This window comes from Coffea eugenioides, chromosome 8 (assembly GCF_003713205.1).
Source record: "Coffea eugenioides isolate CCC68of chromosome 8, Ceug_1.0, whole genome shotgun sequence".
NCBI lineage: Eukaryota > Viridiplantae > Streptophyta > Magnoliopsida > Gentianales > Rubiaceae > Coffea > Coffea eugenioides.
In genome coordinates, this window is record NC_040042.1 from 40934608 (window position 1) to 40959932 (window position 25325).

At 35.9% G+C, this 25325-nt stretch overlaps 2 protein-coding genes across 5 annotated transcripts; one reads left to right on the plus strand and one right to left on the minus strand.

Annotated features, from left to right (window-relative positions):
- Positions 1-1360: 1360 nt before the first annotated feature.
- On the minus strand, positions 1361-5270 carry LOC113781075 (protein YIF1B-like). Of its 3 annotated transcripts, XM_027326917.1 has the most exons (6): positions 4981-5270; positions 3593-3762; positions 2633-2731; positions 2483-2516; positions 2365-2389; positions 1361-1880 (listed from the first exon to the last, which is right to left on the minus strand). In XM_027326917.1, the coding sequence occupies exons 2-6, from the start codon at positions 3758-3760 to the stop codon at positions 1493-1495; spliced, it is 714 nt and encodes a 237-aa protein (XP_027182718.1). In that variant the 5' UTR covers positions 3761-3762; positions 4981-5270; the 3' UTR covers positions 1361-1492. The 3 variants fall into 3 exon arrangements, with proteins under 3 accessions (XP_027182718.1, XP_027182717.1, XP_027182719.1); XM_027326916.1 differs by having other exon boundaries at positions 2365-2516; positions 4981-5269; XM_027326918.1 differs by lacking the exon at positions 2633-2731 and having other exon boundaries at positions 2365-2516; positions 4981-5269.
- Positions 5271-9855: 4585 nt separating this feature from the next.
- Positions 9856-25237, plus strand: LOC113779839 (calcineurin-binding protein 1). 2 transcript variants are annotated; one of them, XM_027325581.1, is made up of 19 exons: positions 9856-9996; positions 10108-10182; positions 12120-12239; positions 12331-12371; positions 14114-14325; positions 14487-16342; positions 17319-17534; positions 17672-18346; positions 18457-18692; positions 18871-19081; positions 19202-19357; positions 19780-19937; positions 20022-20214; positions 20560-20951; positions 21317-21497; positions 22460-22689; positions 22878-23541; positions 24392-24470; positions 24557-25237. In XM_027325581.1, the coding sequence occupies exons 1-19, from the start codon at positions 9994-9996 to the stop codon at positions 24952-24954; spliced, it is 6096 nt and encodes a 2031-aa protein (XP_027181382.1). In that variant the 5' UTR covers positions 9856-9993; the 3' UTR covers positions 24955-25237. The 2 variants fall into 2 exon arrangements, with proteins under 2 accessions (XP_027181382.1, XP_027181383.1); XM_027325582.1 differs by lacking the exons at positions 9856-9996; positions 10108-10182; positions 12120-12239; positions 12331-12371 and having other exon boundaries at positions 14272-14336.
- The last annotated feature ends 88 nt before the right edge of the window (positions 25238-25325 follow it).

Below are 25325 nucleotides of genomic sequence, written 5' to 3' on the forward strand. Positions count from 1 at the left end.
TATGAAACGAATATGATTTGCACTTGTTATATCTTGTCTTAACTTGTTCATTTATGCGTACTTATCACTTATTGTTACTTGATCACCAATAGCAAGGTATTAGTTGTTATTATTCAATGAAAATTGGTAATAATGATGGAACAATATAAATGAAACTTAAGCAGTAGACTCATGAGAATAGAGATACACTTAAGTGGATTATCTTTACATTTCATGACTTGAAAGTGGATTATCCAAATGACTCGAAACTTTCACTTTTTACTCCTTTATAACGGAGTGAGAACCTTTATAATTTGGCTACTGCAAATTCAAAATTTTCGCATTGATTCCATGACTATTATAAGATTGCATATATGCTGGAGATAAAAATTGAATTGCCTCGATTGTTTTATAGGCCAATACTAGCCAATGGATGTTGGTGCAAGTGGAAGGGATTCACATCCCTTAATCATGTGATCTCGAATTCGAAACATATGAGAATGGAAAAAACAATATTGAAAATTTTTCCTCCACAAGGGACCGCACTAGACTCAAACATGATTACTCACAAACCTTAAAATGGATGCGATACCACAAGGGACCGCACTAGACCGCACTTGACCCTCTTAGTGCTTTATAACAGTTAGAATGGATATCCAGAATTACAAACAAAATTTAAAGGTCCTTAAACCCATTGGGCTATTGTATTAACATTAAACTGTATTCAATCAATCTGCTGTGAAAATTGAATGAAGCTCCAGTCAGTCATTGATATATGCGTGTGCGTGTGGTCTGATTGATACTAATCTGAATTGCAACCAAGTATTCGTGTATGTATGTGCATGCTTCAATTATGAAATGAAAATTTTTTATTCTACTGTTACAAACAGTCCATCAGTCCACCTATTGATGGTGTCCATAGATGAGAGTGCTATTGATTATAGACGTTATAGTATTCAAATTTGTTTGATTGTTTAAACGAATTTAAAGTATTGTCATAATGCATGATTTTGTACTTATATTTTTGAGAGCTGAACTCATTTAAATATAGACTGATTGAAATATTCATTTTGCTTATCCAAATCAGACGATATGCAAGAATTGGAATTTTTGGGCTATCAAATATCTTACAGGGGAAAATTTAAGAGAATAGAAGAACAATTTTTCTCTTATTTCGGCAGCGTTTCTTTATCTTGAGCAAATGAATTTGACCGTCGTTTAGATATATAATCCAAAAATTTAACAATCGATTCACAGATCCGCATATATAACACAAAAAATTCTATTTTCACTTTCTCCCCAACTAAAACGTGCTAGTGTGTCAAAATCCTGCGGGCATCTGCATATGACATGCATATTCCTAGTAGTACGTAATGGATCATAAAGAAACAATTCAATACGGTAATACTGGCAAGGCACCCAAAGAGATTAAACAACTAAAATACGACTACAAAACTTGGAATACTGTCATTACTAATGAGCTGTCCCGAACTACAGCACAACTTGATACAGCTTAAAAAAGCCAATTTAGACTGATGTTTCCAAGCCAAATGAGAAGGGGAAACTGAGCCATGGCAATGAAGAGGAGGAGGTAATGATGCCGGCTTGAATCATAACTCCTCACCTCTGCGAAAAGAACTCTCTTCATTGTCTTCACCAAGAAAATTCCCATGCATAGAGATATCCAGGGTATCAGAGCGTAGTACGAATAGCTCCAAATAAGTTTTCCCACAACGGCCAGAGACAATCCCGTGAATGTATATCCGGCATATGCCACAATGTCAAGTAAAGGAGCCTCCCCGCCACTCAGCGAAAACAATGACATTTTCAGTAGAGCAACTTGCAAAAACCATCCTACCAATCCCTTGGCAAACAACCAATTTAGAGCTTCCGGCCTAAACCTGCAAAGAAACATCAATTTGCTCAACAAAAGAACCAAATAAAAAGAAATTGGAAAAAAGTCAAGTCAGCAAGGAAGAGAAAATGAGAATCAGAAAAAAGACAGACTACTTAGGATGCTTCCCAAAACCTAACCCAATCTAAAATTTGTGGAGCTCATTTACCAAAAGCAGTGAAATACTCCACCAGATAATGCTAAGAAATCATTTTAACCTGTTATCCTTCGTTCCTTTACTTTTCAATACAGCACCAAACACCAAATAAAGATAAATAACATATTTCCTGGATTACTTTGAAATTTTTAATAATTAAATCAATGTCATGATCAAATAACTTCCTACGATTGCAGTCATTTGGTTCCCAAATCCAAGGACTCTTCCCCAGGAAAGGTTAATTGAAGTAAAAAAATGTTAACCAAACTACTTGCAGCCATTGTGTTAGCTAAAGATAGATCATCAGTAGAGAGATACAAAATAGGAAGCTTACTTTCCATTAAGACCCAATGATAAGCCTGCAAGAATAACATATGTTCCAAATGCCATGAATGGAATGTACAAATCTGGAGCATTAATGTCATATATAGGAGGCTTGTAAGAGAGCCTACCACCTACTGGCTCCGTGATTCTTGTCCAGTGACCCTGAAGGAGAATCCAACAAAGTAAGAAGACTTTTCATTTGCTGGAGGAAAGCAAGAAACAAATTTAAAAAAAAAAAAAAAAAAAGCCACAGCAGTGGGCAGCAAACTGGAACTTACTCTGTGAAGGAAGGGGAAAAGAACAACCTTCAATTTGTTTCTCACATATTGGTCATTCACTTGGAAATAGTATTGAGGATCAGAAAAATATCTACTAATCTGCCAGTTGTTAAAAAAAAAAAAATATTATCGATCAAAACATTTTATACCTCAACAAACACAAGGCAACGTCAATCCAGCTGTGAACATATATAGATATGGACTAACAAAAACTATTAGACCATTTTAAAACATTTAAAGCTTTCTCAAGCTCAAACAGCAATTTAAAAAACTAAAATTTCAATACAGGTTATATCGCAAGCCAGAAACAGAATTAAAGAATGACATTGCCTAATGTCAAAAAATGCGGTATCAGTGGACAAATGTAATTGGAGTTCAAGAACACTCTCAACAAGAAGTGGGACCCAGGAAAAGACAACTATTTTGCCTATTTTCTTTGTCCGGCAAAAAATAAAATGAAGCAGTCTAAGCAGCGAAGAACCAACAAACTATTATTTCCTTTTATTTTGCCCTCTCTAAACTTCTTTCCAAAGGTCCAAAAACCTTGCACTCACTTGGGTCAATTTTTTTATCAGCTTTAACTTTGAGCAGCTGAAGGATGAATTAATGCCAATCACTACTTTAGAGCTACGGTGCACTCTCATAACCAATCCCAGCTTTAGTATTAACTGATTCATATTAGCTAAAGGCGTAATGGTTCATCAGTATACCTTCTACAAGCAGTCATAAAATTGGTACTTATTTTGCTCACCCGATCAATCACTTTAGCCATTGGTATGTCAATTTCCAGAATGTCTAGACTTTGATGGGACTAGGTTTGAATGCCTCATCACTTGATAAAAGGAAAAATAAACTGGGGGCTTATACTTTTCAAGTTATACTAGAGACGATAACAAGTGTGTACAGCTTTTATCCCAAAATGAATCCTAATATATAATCATAGCAACTATGATGACTTACATTGCTTTGAACATACTCAGAACTTGATCCTAAGATTTTCTCCCCATAAGCTCCCAATCCCCCTCTGATAAGATCAGATCCTGCACCATAGAAGGAACTCCCAAATGGATTTGGTTGTGAGTTAGGTGGCTGTCTAGGCACCCCAGGCTGTCCAAGATTATCGTACATTTCTGTAAAATTCCAAGATTAAGAATATGTTAAACAGGGAAGCAGCACTTAAACTACTTCAAAATCATGGAATACCTTTTTGGCTACAAAAAGGAAACTTAAATTGACAAACCAAGAGGGGCAGCCATGTGTAAAATGCATATTTATTGGTACATACGAGTTATCCCCCCCCCCCCCAAAAAAAAAAAAGGGCAAGTTCTACTGTACAAAAGCTAACCTAGTCACCATTGAGACAAACGATTCTCATTTTGCAATTTTCCTACTTCTTTTCCCCTCAACCTTGAACTTGACCTTCTCATTCTTTTTCTAGAAATTCTGCCAAACAGAAGCACATCATGGGGGGAGAGGTTGAAAATTTTTCTTCTTTTTTTAGCATTATTAACTACAAAACTGCAAGGCGTTCCATTAATCACTATCATTCTTCATTTTACAGATCCACTAAATTTAACACCCTTTGAATACTACTTCACTACATCAGCATCCAAACTTAGCATGATCCCTCTATTAATCAAAACGTAAACAGCATCAAGTAGGCAAATCAACAGGCAAAAGCAAACAGTAAAGCATTTAAATTCAAACAGAAGTCTGCAGTCAAGAAACCTAACTGTTTAATTGTTCTATCACATAACAGTTATTTTGATGTTACATAAATCTCCAAATTCTTCTCTGTTTAATCTGAACATATAGTTGCGCCTACATTACTGAGCACTACCCAAAGCAAAGGATATCATTAAAAATGAGGAAAAAATAAAACTACACTACTTACCTGTAAAGTATTTAAACATTCACCAAGATGAAGTAAGGTTCATCTAACGCCTTTCAGAATCTAGATATTCAAATCCTCAACTCTTTCCACAATTTTCACTTTTTTTTTGAAAAATTTTTCATAGTGTGATAAAGATTTCAGTCATATATCACAATAATTGTCACCTTAATTCACCAGATTCAGGACTGAATCAACAAATAAACTGTCAGGATTTTTTCCTTTCTCCAGGAACCGCGTGTAGGAAAAAAGACAGGGTAACCACTCCCCAGAAGAATTAAGCGTGAATCACAAATTAGAGGAGACCGTTCGACAACACAATTAAAATCGAAATTCAAAATTCTCCCAAACAAAAGCAAGCTGCTAAGAAACATGATCCGAACTCGAAACCCTAACAAGTCTCTAGATGTAAAAACATCGATTAATTAAAAAAAAAAAAAAAAGATAGCAATATTACCAGTTGGCGCGAGACAGAGGAAAAGGAGTGAGTAAAGTATATAGATCTGCAATCAAAAGTTCTGTAGGAAAAATAGCTTGGATTTGGAGTGCGGCGGAGGATTCCAAAGAAAAAGAGAACGCTGTGTGTTAATGCGTGCGAGGAGGACTGATTTTGGGGCCGGAGGAGCGGCTGCCCTGCTGGTGGTGCTGGGTGGACGCGGATCGAGTTGGCCCAGATTTGAGCTGGGGAATATGACGAGTAGAGGGACTGGCGTTCTCCTTAACCTTTTACTTCATCGATAAGGAAAAGCGAATAGGAAGACTTGCTACTTTCTGGAATTACATTCTACTACTATCGAAAAATAAGGGAATTTTACTAACTAAGATTATTCAATTTTATTATCACGAAAGGACATGTGACTTGAAAATATTTGAAACAAATATAATTTATTTTAGGGTGTGTTTGATAAAATTAAAATCTAAAATCAGAAACTTGAATTCATTAATTTATCAAATTATTAAGTATTAAATTTAATATATTTGAGTGCATGTCACATTTAGAAATAAGTGAAGTTTATCATTTAATTTTGAGAGCAAATTTCTTATACTATATAAGAATGAGTTATGGTTTTGAATTTTAACCGTATGGATAGGGACATTTTAGGAATGTGAAATGAAGTGTAGTTTTTTTAAACCTTTTGGTACAATTGATGGCAATATATTTTTGGATATATTTACAGAAATGTCCTCATATACGTACATTTAAAACTTTTATTTATGGAGATATTTGGGTATTTTTGAAATGTATAATTATTTTACAATCTTTTTGCATCAGGTACAACTCATATAAGTTTATGTGTTGGTATAATTACTCAAATGGTGTTATAAACACATTTAATTGAATTGTAATTTTTATTGTGCAATTAATTCCTTATAATATAACCCCCACTACCTCGGACCTAATCAATAAACTTCAACTAATCAAAATTCTTTCTTTTGGCCACGCATAACCTACAATCAATTGAATTAATTATTGTCTAAGTAACAACTGTTTCTAATTATTCACACAATCATCAATTTGCTTCTTGCTCTTCCATTTTCCCCAACATTTACGAATATAGGATCTTTCTTCTTCCTAACCTTAAATTGAGCCAGTTATGCATACCACTCTATAAAACTTTTTTTTTTTTATTCCTACCACTCTATAAAACTAAGATCAGTTTCCTGCCTTTTCCAATTTTGTTCTAAAGTCATATATTTCTTTGTGTTTCTTACAAGGGTGAAAAAGCTAATTGAGAAAAAGGATGTAAGGGTAAAATTAATGCAAATTATTATGAAACTTATGTTGGATGATCATTATCACAATCATGGCCAACTTGTTCCAATTCTTCTTCTTTATTTCCGATTTAATTGTATCAAAGTTTTGAAGCTTATAAATTAGAATTTTACTGATTTAACTACTCCCTCCAGTTTAGTACAATCTTCCAAAGAGGTGTTTTTTGTTCCACCAAATTTTCATTTGCTTGCTTTCACAGAACTCTATGTTTGATTGTTTTCCACTTGCATACTTTCATTATTCATATGGAATTTTTGAAACATATAGTGAATGTTTGATCATCATTGTAGGGTTAGCAGTGAAAATACCACATATGCAAGCAAATATTGGAAAATATCATTAACCACTTTCTACTTATGGCTTCCAACTCCAATTCATGTGGGCAATTTCGTCTCATTTTGGCTTCATGATGGGTTTGTTCTACCAAACAATCTCTTTTCACATGAGGGTGTTTTTTTTATTGTATTTCACCATTACGATTGAGATATACTATCAAAGAAGAAACAAATTTTCATATTGTCCTATAGTGTGAATCTTTCAAGAGAGTGGGAAGGGTATTCTTTTGAGGGCTAAATTGTGACAAGGGGTCACTTATTCCTTTCAATAATGCTTTATGAAATAGACATCTTGAGCTCCCAAAGAAGTTTTAATCATGTTTCTTTGTCCAATGCAACAAATATGGTGTCCACATTAATGATTGCTTTAGGAGAGGCAAAAGTGCAAAAATTATCCTCAATAAGTTTTATGAGCCAACTCTCAACGTCAATTTATTAGTTCTCAATGGATTTCCATCAATATGAACCTATAAATTTATTTCCTTCTAAAAATCCTGCTTTTGGATCATGTTATGTTTTGTTTTTCTGTTGACTAGAGCAATTATAAATTCTATGCTCCAATCCACATCATGCTTGACGGATTGCTTGATAAGACCAAAAATATATTAGGTTGTCTGATATGCACAACCAAAAATATCAACTTTCTTGGATTTTGGATTCTATGTGCACAAAAACTTAGGGACTTCCTCGATCATAGTTAAGATGGGTTGTCTGATACTTCCAAATTATTTGTGTGATGCTTTTGAGCTTTCCATAATATATTCACAAGGTTGACTCTTTCTTTTCGAGTGTCGGGTTTGTCAAAATTGATGTGGATGAGATAAAACTGGCTAAGAACAAAGCTAAGTGTTAAACATTTTTAATCTTGTAATGAGCTATAGTATAAGGATGGAAATTATCTATTTGACATTAAAAAAAAGTTTTTGCTCTCATTTGTTATGTTGATGTTGACTAATAAAAAGTAATATATTATAACTTCAACTTTGGATGTTTTCTTATTATGTTATTTAGTTAGCCTTTTTTGACATCTCCTTCTATGTTCTTGATTAACATATGTAGAAGAAATAATATGAGCACTTAAAAATTAACTTAATTTTTGTGTAGGGTGTTAAAGGATTTGTTTATGGGTAATTCTATTTCAACTGATATGATATTTACTTTATATACATGTTTTTTTCAATAACTTATATCTGCAATACTTTCTGCATTCTCAATTTTATTGTATTTTTCTTAAAAATTATGTAAAAAATTTTAAATAGAGGCACCCAACACCCGCACGTTGCGCGGGCTTTCATCCCCTAGTTTGGCCTCCAAAATTCAGTATTACTTAATTAATTCAAATATTCAATTTTTTGTTATCAAACAATTTGAATAAATTTAAATACTGAATTTAATTATTAAATAGGATCTTAATAAGAAAATTTTTAAAAAAGGTAAAATACAATAAACCCACTAAACTATGTGCCGATGCCACTTTGTTTCCCTTGTTATTGTTTTTTGGTGCTTTAGATGGCCACGGCCTGTTACCTAGAAACCCCATGATATCAGCTGCTAAAATTGGTCTAAAGCTCTGTACTGGACCTTCAATCCAAGTGACTCCAGCTCGTCTTCGGGCTTTCCTTTGCGAGGAAGTCTGTGCACATATTTCCTTCCCGCCAAGATTTCCCTTTGTTATTTCAACTGCAACACGTTAACGTCTTTGCCTTTTAATTCAATGTAAATCTATTGTCGATTGTGAATAGTTTGCCACATTGTTATTGTTGTTGTAAATAGTTTCTCGCCCCTCTTTATATCATTCTCATCTCCAACTATATGACACATGATTCGAACCTTAAATCTAAGAACAAAAGAGAGTCTAAGGGTGTGTTTGATGAAATTGAAATTTAAAATATGAATTTATTAAGTTATTAAATTATTAAGTACTAAATATGATACATTTGAGTGTATATCATATTAAGTGATAAATGAATAACTCATCACTTATTTTTTAGAGCAAGATTTGCCTAAGAAATTCTGTGTCACTTAATTAACCAAGATGTTCAATTTTTGATTAAGTTATAAATCTATTAAATTTAAGTATTGAATTGGGTTATCAAACAATGATTAAATCTTTTTTTTTTTTGAAGCACGAACTAAGAGTTTGTCAATATGTTAATTGTAACCGAAGTAGGGTGCAAATTAGGGGTGCAAACGAGCCGAGTTCGAGTCGAGCTTTGGCTAATCGAGCCGAGCTCGAGTTAATTTTGTGCAGCTCGAACTCGTGCTCAAACTCGAACTCGACGAGCTCGAAATATCAAGCTCGAGCTCGAGTCAAATTCGAGTCGAGCTCGAGCTTAAAAAATATAAAAAAATAATTATTATTATTTTATTTTTAAAAAATAAAAATAATTATTTTAAAAAAAATGAATAAAACAATAATTTTTTTAACAAATAATAAAATATTAGGGATATATATGTAATTTTACTATTAAAATAAAAAATAAAAAAATATATATAATTGAGCTCGTGAGCCAACGAGCTTAATGTTTTTTGAGCTCGAGATCGACTTAATTAGCTCGAGCTCGATATTGACGAACTCGAGTCGAGCTCGTATTCGAGCTGCTCGCGATCGGCTCGATTCGCGAAACACCCCTAGTGCAAATAGAAGCATGTAGGAATGCAGATCCCTCTACATCTCTGCTATATAAATGGCCCTACAATCCAACCAACTTAATTAACATTTCCTTGGGCATTCTCTTTTGAAAATTTGATTGAAAAAAATAAAAACATTTTTACTGTCACTTGAGATATCTTCTCAATGTCTACGAATTTGTATAGTTTGTCACAACTAACATTGAGTTGAGATCCTCTTTATTTTTTTTTTTGGTATTATTTCTTTCATAAAGAAGAGTCAAGGGAGTGACATTACTTTAAGTTAGTTTAGCTCTAAGAACAAATCGAGGGACTAATTTAGTTAAATTAATTCGCAAAAAGGTTATGCAATTGACTGCATTTGAATCAATTTTAAAACTAATGAGGGGGATTGATGTTGTAGCTTTTGTAACAATAGGGGTGCAAAGTGGGATAGGGAGATAGTTGATGGGGGTTTACAATATTTTACCTTAAAAAAGGCAGTGAAATTGCCATTATAAATTTTGGAGCTAAATTGGCAAAGGGCAAAAATAAAAAATAAAAAGCCGTGAAAAAGAGAGTTGCAGAAGATGCGAGCAGCAGAAGAGGGAACTCCCCCAAACAGGGAGAGTTAACAGAGTAGTGACGGAAAAGTAAACGACCAAACCAAATCCCAGAACCCCCGCCTAAATCCCTAACCTTCGAAGAAGAAAGAAGAAGTAGAAACCCCAAAACACTGAACAAAGGAACAATGGTATACTTTTCTGGTTTCACCATTCGTTTTCTTCAGTTTTTTTCTCCCGACAATGGAAATTCTGCGTTTCTAGTTTCTCAAGATTTTTTTTTTGAATTTTTGGAATTTCAGTTTTCAATTGCAGCAATTAACGATACAGACTCGAAAAAGCAGTGGGAACCTCTTGCTCCCACTAAAGAAGCCCAGGTAAGATTTTACTTCCTACTATGTCCTTCCATTCAGCTATTGTTGTCATCTTAAAATTTACTTTATGGGGTTCAGTGTTGTTGTTGTTGTTTTTTTTGGTTCTTTACAGTTTGAAATATTGCAGATTCTTAGTCAGTCTTGGTGGTATGGCTACGATATGCAATATGTTTACTGTTTAGGTAGTTTTTTGTGGGCATAGTGGGAGCTAAACGTAATCAATCAAGAACAAAGAAAAAAGTGCAACTGAAACCCTTTCCGCATTCTATTAACAAGAACTGAAGTGGGATCTCGATGTTCAAAAAGCTTGTAATCCCTCGTTCTCTATTTCAGTCGGTTTTGGCCAGTTCACCTGTTTGGTTTCTGTTTATGATAGAAAGAAGTCGCAATACGCGTGCATACACGCAAAAGCTGTTGTTCACTCTTTGGGAGCTGGTTTTGAGTTGCGAGGACAAATGATGAGATTCAACTGTCTTATGGTGGTTTATGGGCGTTTTGGTGGTTGAGGGTGGAGGAAATGATAGTGCATTGGTGTGCCAGTGGTAGAGTTTTGATTTGGTTCAGGAAACCTGTTTTGCCATGGATAGGGCTGACTTGTATTTGATTGTAAACAACTATCTAGCTTGACCTTGATATTGAGAATTTTGGATTTGATTGGGCTGTTATTAGGCATCTTTTTGGTCCATTTTATGCTCAACTGGGTTTTAGGTGGCTCATTGAGTGGGTTAACATTTGGAATTTGGAGGTGATTTGGCATAGGAAGTGGTATAGTTGCCAAATCACAGATTACTAACATAGAAGAGGGCTTGGGAAGAGGTATTTGAATAGTCGAGGTGGGAAGAGTAGATACAGATTTTGAAATGTAAAGTCCTAGGAAATTAGGAAGGTCTTGGAAAAAAACTTTATGCTGTTTCATCCTTGGTGTGCTAGAGGCAGTTTTTGGGTGTCATTAAACGTAAGGAAATCAGATAGCTCGGATGAGAATCAAGGAAAAATATTGCATCTGAATTCTTTGCATGTTAAGGAGGCTGGAATTCTATTCTAACTGCGTAGTTGAGGCAGCCTTTTATGAGCAAATCTCTTGTTGGCTGTGATGGTGTTCGTAATTCATGTGCTTTGATTGCTTGTTCTAGCATTGTCATGGTTAACAGGTGCCTCTTTACTTCAAAACAAGATAATGAAGATTAATTGTGGTCAGTTTATGCTTACCACCGTACTAGCAACACTTTTTCCATCTCAAGTTTATCCTATGGCTAGTCTGCGAATAGCAGTTGCTTCAATCCGTGAATATTTAAGTTTCTACTGAGAAGTCATCTATAAAAGTTTTACTTTGCACCACTTTTGCTCCTAATAGTTTTGCCCTTAATTCTTTTGCCCCAGTAAGCTAAATCAGAATTCTTAAATATACATTACACGAAAAATTTCAAGCACTGACCCACCTACTATCTGCATGCTTGGAGATACTAATATTTACAACAAGAGAACTGATGATATCTAAAGAAGGACAGAAATTTGAATTCCAGGAGATAATACCATAGCAGAAACCAAGAGCATAGTTTAACAGTCCGATAGCAATTTGATAGAGCACTGAGTAGATAGAGTGACATGCTAATTGTTTGTTAAATAAACAAGTAGGATGATGATAAATAAGACAACATGAAATGACCTGGGCTAGTACATGCTTAAGTGTGGTTGCATCGAGAACACATACTAATATAAAGTTGAACAGGAAAAATGACTATTATAGCTTCTATAGCAAGCACAGTAGCAATGAGTTGTTTATGGAGTAGAATTCAAAATTAATCTCATTTTCTTGATATTTTATGAACAACATTTTCCAAATGGGAAGATATCCAAATTTTTATGATGCTTCACCTACCATCTGTTTAAATGTTTATGTGCATAGCTATTTTTGGATAAATTGACTTGTATGATTTCAGGAATTTCATCTATCACAAATTTATCATGAAGGGCTTGCAAAATTGCAAGCTAAAGACTACAAAAAGGCTCGTGAACTTTTGGAGTCTGTTCTAAAAGATCCTATGGTATCAAGTGCTCAGGTAGTTTATGTTCTTTGTTAACTTCTTGGTGTTCCAAAATTTTATTGCTTCATCTATTTGATCCTTGCTCACTCCATTTCTTATCTTGTAGGTGGACAATAATGTTAGTGATGGTCATCTTTTACAGCTCAGGTTTGGGTTGAAGCAAAATTCTTAGAAACAGATGTTTTACTTATTGTCTTTTTAATTTTTTACTTACGCACTCACAGTTCATGAAGTTGCTTTCTTAATAATGTCCATGGCATGCTATGGGTGAATGTTAGTGATATGATTTATATTACCATGTCGACTTCAGATCAACAATACCTTTTCCTGTGAAAAAATGAACACTTAGGCTCATCTGCAATAAAAGTCATTTCCAAAATGTTAGCATCTTTTTTTTCTGGATGTGTGTCAACAGTGAAAGAGTAAAAAAAACAATAACTAAATGGTGGCTTTATTAACCGGCTTTTTTGAACCACCCTTTGGTTTTCTTTGAAGCTTGACCATTGATGTTGATGTGAAAATTGTTTACCTCGTGAAATTAGTCAATGACTTTATGCTTCCTGGCGTACAGTCTGTTGGAAATGTACAATTTGACAAATAGGGTGGTTTTTAGAAAATTTAAGACATTGAAAACTGAATGGTGCTTCCAGTTCCCCCAGATTGTATAAAATATTTGAGATCATAAGGTTATTGAAGTATTTGAATGTTAATCTGATTTAAATCTTGGTTGACATATTTGCGGTGCATACGCAGCTTAAGGTCAGATAGCTGTATGATCATGCGGATGATTTTTTGTGTGTCTGACATGAACGAAATAGTATAACGAGCCTGTTTATTTTCTGTTAACCATCCTTCTTCTATATAACTCCACCCACATGGTTATTATATTTTGCTATGACCATGATTCATTATGATTTTGTTCCATACTTTGAAGTATAAGTAAATACTTGTATGGTTCACATTCCAAATTATTTTGGATTTCGTACTCAACAAATTAAGTTTTCAGATAAGTTGAAATCATAATGGTTAATAGAAATCATTTTCAACCTTTTCCTTTTCTGAAATAGTTTACAATTGAAATGCCACCATAAGGGAGTCTTACAAAATGCTTATAGTGTTTCTATGTGGTATTTTTTCACATGGACAGTTCTTCACTTTCTTCTCCTTGGTGGCATCTTAAGTGATCCCATCATTGTAGGATGATCTTAAAACTAGAGAAGGGTTAGTCACATGCTATTCTACTTTTGCGCATCATGCAAAGGATTAGGAGTATTATTTTCTTGGATGGAGAGCTTTTTTTATTGACTGGATAAGTTCACTCCTTATTTTGTGCAAACAACAACGGTATCCGCTTCTTTAAATGAAAATTTCCCCCTCTCTGTTATTGCCATGAAATAATGTTTCAGAAATGGAGGCACTTGGACCAAACTTTACAATTTATTTGAACATCCGGGAATTGATGCACATGGAAAAGGTACAACCATCTTTTTCCAGCTAGGGAAAAGTTAAAAAGCATTTAAATGTGCATATTTTTTGGTGTTACCAAATTGTTGTACCTGAAATTTAAGGAGTTCTAGCCTTCATTAACTATTTTTCTTCATGTACTGTGTACTGGTTTTCATAACAGTTCATCCTTACAAAACAAAGTAACTATATATAAGAGGCATTAGTCGACAATGGAACTTAATATGCTGTTTCTTTTCTTATAGGTTTGTGGAACTTGTCGCCATTGTTGTGAGGTTTGAGATGGACAAATTTTTGGTGCCCGTTGACCATACATAACCCTAATATTATCTTTTTCTGGAGGACAAAAAATCAGCACAGTAGTAAAGATTAACATTGATTCTTCTTAAACAAGGGAGTAGAATGTTTAATTTTTTCTTTTGCAGATTTTTGGTGCTGAAGAACCTTGCTACCGTTTTTCTTCAACAAGGTCCTACTTTTTATGAGAATGCTCTACAGTGCTATCTTCAAGCTGTGGAGATTGATAACAAAGATTCAGTTGTCTGGAACCAGCTAGGAACTCTATCCTGCTCAATGGGACTTCTAAGTATTTCGCGTTGGGCATTTGAACAAGGACTATTTTGCAGTCCCAACAATTGTAAGCATTTTGTGAGTTTTCTTGGGGAACTTCTGGGAACTTCTGTAGTTCTCAGTATCATTTGCATTCTATGACTTAAGCAATTTAATAGCCATGTAATCAATCCCTCAACTGTTGCTATAAATCAATTCCTTTGCTTTTCTTTGACAACATAAATGCAGGGAATTGCATGGAAAAACTTTTAGAAGTTCTCATTGCTATTGGGGATGAGGTTGCCTGTCTTTCTGTGGCTGAATTAATACTGAGGCATTGGCCATCTCATTCACGTGCTTTGCATGTCAAAACTACAATTGAAGGGTCTGAACCCATCCCATTTGCTCCAAGAGGGATAGACAAACTGGAACCAAAACATATCCGGTTGAAATTTCCTGAAAAGAGAAAGGCAGAAAATGATGACCTGATAGATGGTGCCCCATCAAAAAAGTTAAAGCAGACTATAGAAGTTCAGCTTTCAGAACCTTCATGGACTGCTCTTGCTGGTGAGCTTCTGCAGCTGTTAAATTCGTTTGTTTCAGCTAGTCCTGATCAGGAAAGAGGGCAATATAAATCTGGGGATGTTAGCTTAAGCATACGGTTGCCTCACACTTCTGGAAGTGGCATGGAGACCCTGGAAAGCAAAGGATCTATGTTGACCACATCCAGTGAAGATATGCCGTTTGCTAATTGCAATTTTGAGAAAAATTCTCACACTAAGGAAAAGGAAGCAAATGTGTCTGAGGAACAACCTCAAGAAAGGCGAAGTAGTCGCATTGAGAGGCTTAGGAGTCGTAAACCAGGGAAAGAGGATTCAGATTTTGGCACCACAAGGGATCTAGCTAAAGTCATAGTGCAATTTCTACGACCTTTTATTGTAGGTGGAGGAGGTAGCGATGACTATACGACTGATGCTAGTACATCATCCGATTGTGCTGAAATTGTGACCCGTTCACAGGATTCAGAGAGTACAGATGTGATCAGATTTGTGGAGAAAACTTCAGAAAATTATGGTGCTTACCACATGAGTCACTTAATTTTAGAAGAGATTGCTAGTAGATGCATTTTTTTTCAGGATTCTAATGCTAAATTTTTGGACTTGGAGAAGTTGACTAGGCAATGGGGGAAGGAAAGAACTCCAGAATGCAGTCTTTTTCTTGCAGAGCTATATTATGACTTTGGGCTACGGTCTCCAGACTCATCAACATCTGAATACATGTCAGAGGTATCATATCATATTTGTAAAGTTATTGAATGTGTAGCACTGGAGTGTCCCCTTCAAAGTCTTGCTGTGGCTTCACATGATAATCTCTCTTCAAGGGAGAGCTTGTCGGACCCTTGTAAAATTGCAGTTGACAACAGTCATCCGTTGAGCAATGACTTTCCTTTCTGGGTACGTTTTTTCTGGTTAAGTGGACGCCTTTCGATGGTGGATGGCAACAAAGCAAAAGCTCAAGCAGAGTTTTCTACTTCTCTGTCGCTGTTGGTCAATAAGGAGAACAAGAATGAGTCTACTAGTTCTATTTGCTTGCCCCACTGCAAGGTCATTCACAAGCTTACTGTTGATAGGATTCTCAGTGAAATTAATCTATTAGAGGTTGACTTCTTGATGAAGAAGACTGTACACGAAATGATTGGGAAAAATATGTATTCAGAGTGTGTAGATATGCTTGTTCCCCTTTTATTCTCTGCTAAAGATGTCCATCTTGATGTGGGGAATGTTTCCGGGCTAGATGAAGGATTTACCAATGTTGAGCTATCTGCAATAGATGCTTTGATCAAGGCATGTGAACAAGCTATGTCAATGGATATTGAGGTTTATTTGAAGTGTCACAGAAGGAAACTACAAATACTGATATCTGCCGCTGGTCTAGGAGACTATCCTCCTTCAATTAAAAGTCATGGCTTGAATGTCTTCTCTTCCTCTGAAACAGAAGCAAAGGACAGCGCATGCATCTACTGGAACCACGTCATTGCTGAAGAAGTCAAGGCAATTTCTGGATGTACGTCACGGATAAAGAGCATGATTCCATGCGATCATTTGGTAGGTCAATTCAAAATTTCAAAGTTAATGTTTCTAAGGCCACTGTTCAACTTTCAGAAGATCTTAAATTTGCTAGTTATTCAGATATGGGTAATTGTTATATATGTTGTTTGTTCATTGACATATCTGCTCATGTCTATTGATGCACCTTTTCTGGGCAAGCTAATAGAGGAATTTGTCAATGTCCCCCTGTGGTTTTATATTCTGTTGGTGGTACATAGGGCTAGTAAAGCTCATGGAACTTATCCTACGCTCTTCTATGCTTTGCATAAATCACTTTCTTGTTGATGAGGTCAATCTTATGTACTAAGAGATTAGAAATCACTTTTATGTGTCATGAACTCATGAGGTTGGCGGTCCAGTACTTCTGTGTATCTACTGGTTTTCAATGAAGCATCAGGGTTCAGTTACTTTTTTCTAGATATGTAATTGGATGAACATTTACGAAAACCTGCTACGTTAAGCATCAGGGTTCAGTTACTTTTTCTAGATATGTAATTGTGTGAACATTTATGAAAATCTGCAACCTTGCAAGTTCTAAGTTAGACCAAACGCTGCTGCGCTAGGTTTGATAAAGCCTCTGACATTGTGTTTGATGTTTGTTCGTTCTAAATGATAAATCTATTTGCCTCATCACAAGCTTGGCAATGCAAAGAAAAGTAGACTTGTTTTCTTTATTAGTGCTTTGACCTCCAAGAATGCCATAATGCTAGGCTGTCAGTAGCTTTGTTACAGCATTTACACTTTTCTGTAATGGCAAATTATTTTGCTCTGAACCATGCTTTGGTCCAATTATGATGCTTAATATATCTTGTCAGACTTTTCTTCTCGCATAATGTAGTTTTGAGTCTTTTACTTGTTGGAGAAAATAGAAGGTTTGTGCAGTTTTTATTTATTTTTGGACAAGTTGGATATAATCGATGCCATTACATCGCTATATTCATTTACAGTGAGTGATAATTTGGGTTTCTTGCAGAATGGTGTTATAGGTCCAATGAAAGTTATCAAGGATATCCAGTCTATCTTGCTAGTACTTATGTGCAATGTTGCAAATAAGTACCTTTGTAAGAAATCATCTGGACTTGGGATTTCAGACGAAAATTTGCAGGGACAGATATGCTACTTTGTAGATGCAGCTATTGCATTCTGTAAACTCCAGCACCTTAGCCCTAGTGTTCCTATCAAAACTCAGGTGTGGCATAAATCCTGTTTTTTTAAAATGTTAACTCTTACTTCTCATGGCCCCATATATTGCTTTAAGTTTTTTGATGTCATATTATGAATTTATTTCGTGTTAATATAGAGAATTGGGATATATTTTGTTATCAGACAGAGTTGATTGTTGCTGTGCATGACATGCTTGCTGAGTTTGGACTCTGCTGTGCCCATGGAAATGATGACGAGGAGGGGGGTACATTTTTGAAGTTTGCCATAAAGCACCTGTTAGCCTTGGATATGAAGCTTAAATCTAATTGTCAAAACCAAAGCAAGGCTGAGAATCAAGTCCAAAGTTCTGGTCAGATATCCCCTGTTTTTCAGATTGATGGTTCTGTTAATGAAGCAAAGATTATTGAACAGGCTACAGATGTGGATCATACAGATGAAATCAGTACACCAGAGAAGGATGCTACTGAAAGGAACTATTCAGAAAGCTTTTGCACTCAGGAAGGTCTAAAGAAAGAGGAGACAGGAGTAGAATGTGATAGAAACGTGGCTGCTAGGCCAAATAGCGTGTTCCTTGAGAAACAAAAAGAAAAAGAAGACACTCAATCTATAGAAAGTGGAAAAGAAATGACAGAGGATGAGAGAGAAGAATTAGAACTGGGAATTGATAATGCTTTGGATCGGTGCTTTTACTGTTTGTATGGTTTGAATCTTAGATCTGACTCATCTTATGAAGATGATTTAGCCATACACAAAAACACTAGCCGGGGAGACTATCAGACAAAGGAACAGTGTGCTGATGTTTTCCAATACATACTGCCTTATGCTAAAGCTTCATCAGTAAGTAAATAATGACCAGTCTTTTTCCTCCCTTGCATTTCTTTTGAACTTGTGATCATTGTGTTATTCATTCAAAACTATGTTGCTAATAAGTTTTCTGTGTCTATTAGCGAACCGGTCTTATTAAAATTCGGAGAGTACTAAGAGCTATACGGAAGCACTTTCTGCAGCCTCCTGATCATGTTTTGGTGGGAAATGCAATAGATAAAATCTTAGATGATCCTGACTTATGTGAAGATAAACTGTCAGAAGAAGCTGGATGTAATGGCTTTCTGGATTCAGTTATCAAGACAGTATTTTCTGATCCTGGAAGCCTCAAACAACAGCAAGCATTGTTGGTTGTTAGGTATTGTGTCTTTACCAATATTTTTTATTATTTTAGTTTATGGACTTGAGGATCTTCTATATAACCAGTTCCAACTTGTTTGGTATGGGCTTGTCATTGATTGGCAAGAAAGGGACCTGGTACTTATGATTACTTCAGATTTTTGGTATAGACTGAATAATATGTTCATTAAATGCAGCTCTGGACCTTACCATGATGTGTACAGCAACTTGTATTACTTTCTAGCTTTGTCTGAAGAAATGAGCGCAACAGATAAATGGGCAGGTTTTGTATTAACCAAGGAAGGGGAAGAGTTTGTTGAGCAAAATGCAAAACTCTTTAAGTATGATTTACTGTACAATCCCCTACGCTTTGAGAGTTGGCAGCGGCTAGCAAATATATATGATGAGGTGACTTTCCTTTGTTGTGTAATCTTTTGTGTTGGCTTATGCATTGAGAAAATAAAAAAGAACATTACTTCCACATTAAACATTCATTTATTGCTTTCAAAATACTACTTGTGTGTGCAGGAGGTGGACTTACTATTAAATGATGGAAGTAAGCAAATAAATGTTTTGGGATGGAGGAAGAATCCTACTTTACCTCAGAGGGTTGAAAAAAGTAGGAGGAGGAGCAGGCGATGCTTATTGATGACTTTGGCTCTTGCAAAAACGGCAATTCAACAGGTTATGCTCCAGTTTGATGATGCTTGTTCAATTTGGTGCCTTTTTTCTTGCTGCGTATACTAGTATAGGGAACTAGAGTGTTGATGGCAAACAACTATTTTCTGTTGGAGATGTCTTCATGATATGGTTTAAAGGTTTGACCTCTTTTTATTTATTTATTTACATAAGTTATGATCCAAAATCAATGATCTCATGGAGCTGACTAGGAAAGATGAGAATATAGGTTGCATCTTCACAGGCTTTGAACTGCTTGATCTCCTGTGGTTGTTGAATCTTGCTTGTGAAATTTGTTACTATTACAAATCAGAAATAGTGAATGAGTTGGTATTACACATATGTGCCTCTGCCGTTTGATTGAATCTTTTAGTTGTCAACTATATTACATGGCTGAAGCCACTTTTATTGCTTATGTTGGGTTCCAGGGTGAGATACACGAATTGTTAGCACTAGTGTACTATGATGGTGTTCAGAATGTTGTACCATTTTATGACCAGAGATCTATGATACCCTCGAAGGATGCAGTTTGGATGATGTTCTGTCAGAACTCAATGAGACATTTCAAGAAGGCCTTTGAGCATAAGTAAATATTTTTCACTCAGGTTCTTACAGTGCTTCTGGACTTACAGCATTATCTGGTCTTACATATTAAAATCTATTTCTACAGGGAAGATTGGTCTCATGCATTTTATCTGGGAAAAATATGTGAGAAGCTTGGCTGTTCACACGACACATCTTTGTCATATTATGCTAAGGCTATTGCCTTGAATCCATCAGCTGTGGATCCATTCTACAGGATGCATGCTTCTCGCCTGAAGCTACTCTGCACATGTGGGAAACAAGATCGAGAAGCTATGAAGGTTTTTCCTAGCTGTTATCTTTGAATTTTCTCCAATTCTTTTCTCCACACCACAAAAAGCCACATTCTACTTGACGGAAAGGACAAAAATGTGCAATATAGAAGGAGCTGAGTACAAACTAAGCCTAGTGCATTAAAGCCCCACGCATCGACATAAGCTAATAGGAAGACTGGCAGATAAAATTCATACATCCAGGCCTTTTAAAATCGGCTTCTTCCTTACTTATCATGTTATTTGATTGATCAACTATTTTATTTGTTTCTTAGTATCATCCCTGTGGAGTGATACACACAAACACATGTATATTTGTATGTATGATGCTGAATAGCTCTGCGTTTTCTTTAGGTTGTTGCAGCATATTCTTTTATGGAGTCAACAAAGCAAACCATAATGAGTACTCTTGGCATAGTTGGTGGTGAAATTTTGGAACCATCAATGCATAGCGAGAAAAGAAACTTAGATGACAATTGTGCCGGTAATATGGTGGAAGTTGCCAAGTTGGAAGAGGTGTGGCATATGCTTTACAATGATTGCCTTTCTGCACTTGAAATCTGTGTTGAAGGAGAACTCAAGCATTTTCACAAGGCCAGATATATGCTCGCTCAAGGGCTGTTTAGAAGGGGGGGCAGTGGGGATCTGGATAAGGCAAAGGAGGAGATTTCCTTCTGCTTTAAGTCATCTCGTTCTTCATTTACGATAAACATGTGGGAGATTGACAGTATGGTAAAGAAAGGAAGGTACAGCTTTCGTCTTTTTCTCATTTCTCAAACTACTTCTCAAGGATATATGAAAACAATGTAATTTACTTCTTTCTTTTCCTTAATTTGGCAAGTCAAGAGAATTTTGTTGTCACATAATTTTAAGCTAATTGAATTTTTATATACGCAAGAAATTTTTACCAACATATATAGGCCTATTAGAATAAGAAAGTAGGGACATGTTTTTAGATTTCTTCACTAAATATGACTAGCATAAAATTCTCTGAAAACTGATTGGATATTAGCATAATGGAATAGCTCATTTTCCCTTGAAATTTGAAGCCTTGTATATAATTTTACATACAAGTATCTCAATCTTGGCCACGTGCTTCTTTGATTTACAGGCGCAAAACACCAAGTGTTTCTGTAAATAGGAAACCTCTGGAAGTTAACCTAGCAGAAAGTTCTAGAAAGTTTATCACTTGCATCAGGAAGTACATATTGTTCTATCTGAAATTATTGGAGGAGACGGGAGATGTCTCTACGTTGGATCGGGCTCATGTTTCTCTTCGCTCAGATAAGAGGGTATCACCATTTGAATGAGTTTGGATTTTTGCCTATTTTTTGTCAATTTTTGATGTGGTTAAGTGGTTTATACAGGGTGTTCTTTTTGAGCTACATCCTTGATACTTCTTTTAGATTTGAAGCAAAATTTTTTTGTCAGAAACTCTGAAATAGTAAAATCTGTGCTATGTAAATATTGGCATATTGTTTCATTATTCTTGTTTTAGTAAGTAAATGAAATTAGTAGTGGCTTTTGTTTTTCATTTGATGTCAGATGCATGATCTGTCACACTACTGTTTAAAGCTGCCTAGATGGCTTTGAAAATTTTTTTTTAAATTTTTTTTTTTATAGTATAAGTGGGAGGTCTCAAAACCCAGGACCTCTCACTTACATTCCCTCCCCCGTACCACCCAACCCATCCCTCTCCGTTGGCTTTGAAAGCTGTTTACGCTGGGAAGAAATTGTCATGTCAAAGCATTGAAAAGAAAATTTTGTCTTGAAAAAGTTATTCCCGAGTATTTAGGAGGAAACCATAAGGTCTAAGCAAATAAGAAAGCTTCAAAATTGTTTTTAGGCAAAATCAACAACAGAGAACAGGTCCATACGCATGGGACAATCAAACAAATAAGCACGAATGAGATGCAGCCACATGTTCATCATGCTTGAGCAATGTGAGGAGAAAAGGACAGTTATGAAATTATGTTCTACCTTGCAAAGTATGTTTGTTAGTTACATAATCTAAACTTAATAAGCCTTTTTACTTGTCTTTTTCTCTTGATTTGAAAGATTAAAAGGTCAAAGAAAGATTGAGAAACAATCTTCTTAGACATGGAACTAGTGTTTATAATTTTGCATGATCTGGGTGATATTTGTTGTTACTAGTTTCAGATCAGATTTCTTTACAATAAATGATGATCGTCATTTGTCATAGAAACACTTTGTGTTGGTGGGATCATATTATCTTATTTGATTTTCAATTCAGTTCTCTCCATGCCTTGAGGATATTGTTCCGGTTGCCATCGGGAGGTACATCAAGACCTTAATTTTGTCCATCCAGCAATCTCTCTCGTGCTCTGATCCTACTCGTGGTGCTATTGAACATCTTCTGGAGAAACTATTTTCTCTGTTTTTAGACCAGGTCAACTTATGGTCAGACATATGCAACTTGCCTGAGATTAAGACCCCAGAATTGACGGAGAGCTATTTATATGGGTAACTTCTGTATGAACTTTACTTTGTGTTGTGACTTTAATATAATACTTTGCTTTAACAGTCTAGATGCCTTGTTGATTTCTGCTGGTTACTTTCATAAATCTAACTCAACTCCATCCTTGTGACACCTATCTTGACTGGTGAAATCAATGTACTTACACAGATTTTGTGTTTGGCCTTTGGTGCAGATATCTGTATCAATACATCCAATGCTTAGAGAGAAGTGTCAAGGTAGAAGCACTTGAAGGAATAAATGAGAAAATTAGGAAGCGTTTGAAGAACCCAAAGTTGTCTAATAGCAACTGTGCTAAAGTTTATAAGATCGTTTCTGTTGCTTGGTGTCGGTCTCTTGTTATTAGCATGGCTTTAATAACACCATTGCACTCAAGAATTCCAAGTGAGATCCATGTTCCAGGTTCATTAGGTAGTGGACTAGAAAATATACAGTTGCTCTGTGTAGATTTGCAATCAGATGAATTGTGGAGTTCATCATCTGATGACCTAGAGCATCTGAAGTGTCTTGAAACCAAATGGAATCCTTCATTGTCTAAGATCAAGAATGTGATAGTTAAGAGGGTATCAGATGAAGACTTGGAGACTGCTGCTATTTTGCTCAGATCTTCCTATAACTTTTACAAGGATACCTCTTGTGCATTGCTCCCATCTGGCATAAATCTTTATACGGTGCCATCTCAGTTAGCAACGGAGACATATGTCCAGCCAGGTATAGATGGCGTGGACATACTTGACATGAACACTTCAAGGAAGCTTCTTTTGTGGGCCTACACACTTTTGCATGGATATTGTCCAAACCTTTCAGTCGTCATTAAGTACTGTGAAGAAAATGTTAAGGTATGCAAGTAGATTATAGTTTTTATGTCAGCATCATAGATTTGCCAGTCAAATGGTGATTATCTCAGTGAAAAGAGTATGCAGAAAAAGCTTGTTGGATGTGGATAGAATGCAGGAGGGAAAAGGGGGAACTTTCATGAGTCTCATTCTTTCTAAAATAGCGGAGAAGATCTCTGGGCTAGCTGGTTTGTAAAATGTGTTTGGTTGACTAGAAAGGTTCTTCTCTTTTTTCACTTACCGCATTACCCAATTTCCGCAAATTCCTTCCTCTCCAAGAACCACCACCAACCAAACCCCACCTCTCCCAAAAAAAAAAAAAAAAAAGCCCTTTTTCAAGGTAAGTTATCTTACCTTTTAAAAACACATTGATTTTTAAACCTCCCCCTTTCCTTCTGAATGTGGTAGGCGTTGAACTTTGCAAACCGACCCTGCCTCTCCCCCAAAAGAAAAGAAAAAATGTTTTCAACGTAAGTTAGCTTGCCTTTTAAAAACCCATTGATTTTTGAACCTCCCCCTTTCCTTCAGAATGTTGTAGGCATTGAAGAATGTGTGTGGCAATTTGGAGTTGAGTCCCATTTTATCTTTTATTTTGTCACGCTAACTTTGGGGGTCCTGTAGGACATCCTGTCCAAGAAGTAAAACATAAAAATAAAACAGATTTGAGAAGGGTGAAGGTGGGAAAAGGAAAAACAATTGCTTTGTTGGTGGCACCTGGACTGATCCAGTATCGATTTGTAGTGTGAAAAGAAGCATTTCAGGGTGTTCTTTACCAAATTTTCAGCAAAAAGTTGGATAGTATCATTACAAGCTTGTGGAGCTTATAGTTGTTGCATTCTGGTTGTGATTGCAGGTGAAGATGAAAAAGGGGACTGGAACTCCATTGACACCTTCAAATACAAATGTTCCCTCGGGCTCAGCATCTAATACAGGTATCTATAAGCTCATTAAGGGAAACTCTTATACATGTGTACTGAATGATGCTAATTGGACTCGTATACTTACAACTGTCTTGTAGGGGGTGGCAAAGATGGAACTGGTAAAAGCAATGAAGTCGATACTCCCTCTATCTCTTCTGCTACTGCTGCTTCCTTGCCTGAAATAGATACTACAACTAAAATGGCATCTTCTCCATTACCTGAAAAGCTGGAGCCGAGCAATGTTGCATCTGCTTCTTTGCAGGGAACCGAGGCATGTAATTTGGCATCCGTATCTCCGACTGAAACAAAGATTATCTGCAGTGTATCATCTACATCTATGCCTGATAGTGGGAGCACAAATTTGCCAAATGTTGTATCATCCAATGAGAATCAAGGGTTTCCATCAGCTACTTCTGATCTTCTCGATTGTAACGTTGTTCCCACAGAAATGAGCCGTGTGGATATAGAAGGTGCCTCAGATCTGAGCAATGATTGATTTCTCACGGGGCGGACAAATTTTGGCCAATTTTACGTCCGATAACATGAAAATGATTCATTTTGGTGTATATAATTTGTCTGTAGGGAAGAAATGGGAACTGGTAAAAGGCAACAGCTTGTGAATATTGATAGTAGTGTCTCTAGACTCTAGTGGGTTTCTTATGTGCCCTTGTACAGCTGCAATAAAAAGTTTCATTGGGGTACTTCCCGTATGATGTTCGCATGTTATACAGACGCTGATTTAATTGTGCATTTTCCTGCTTCTATCTAGCAGATGTTTATATTGATAATAAACATTTACATGCCCATTGCAAATCCGATTGCTGGAAATTTGCTAGTAATTTTGGAGCTGAAGTTTTCCAAGTGAAG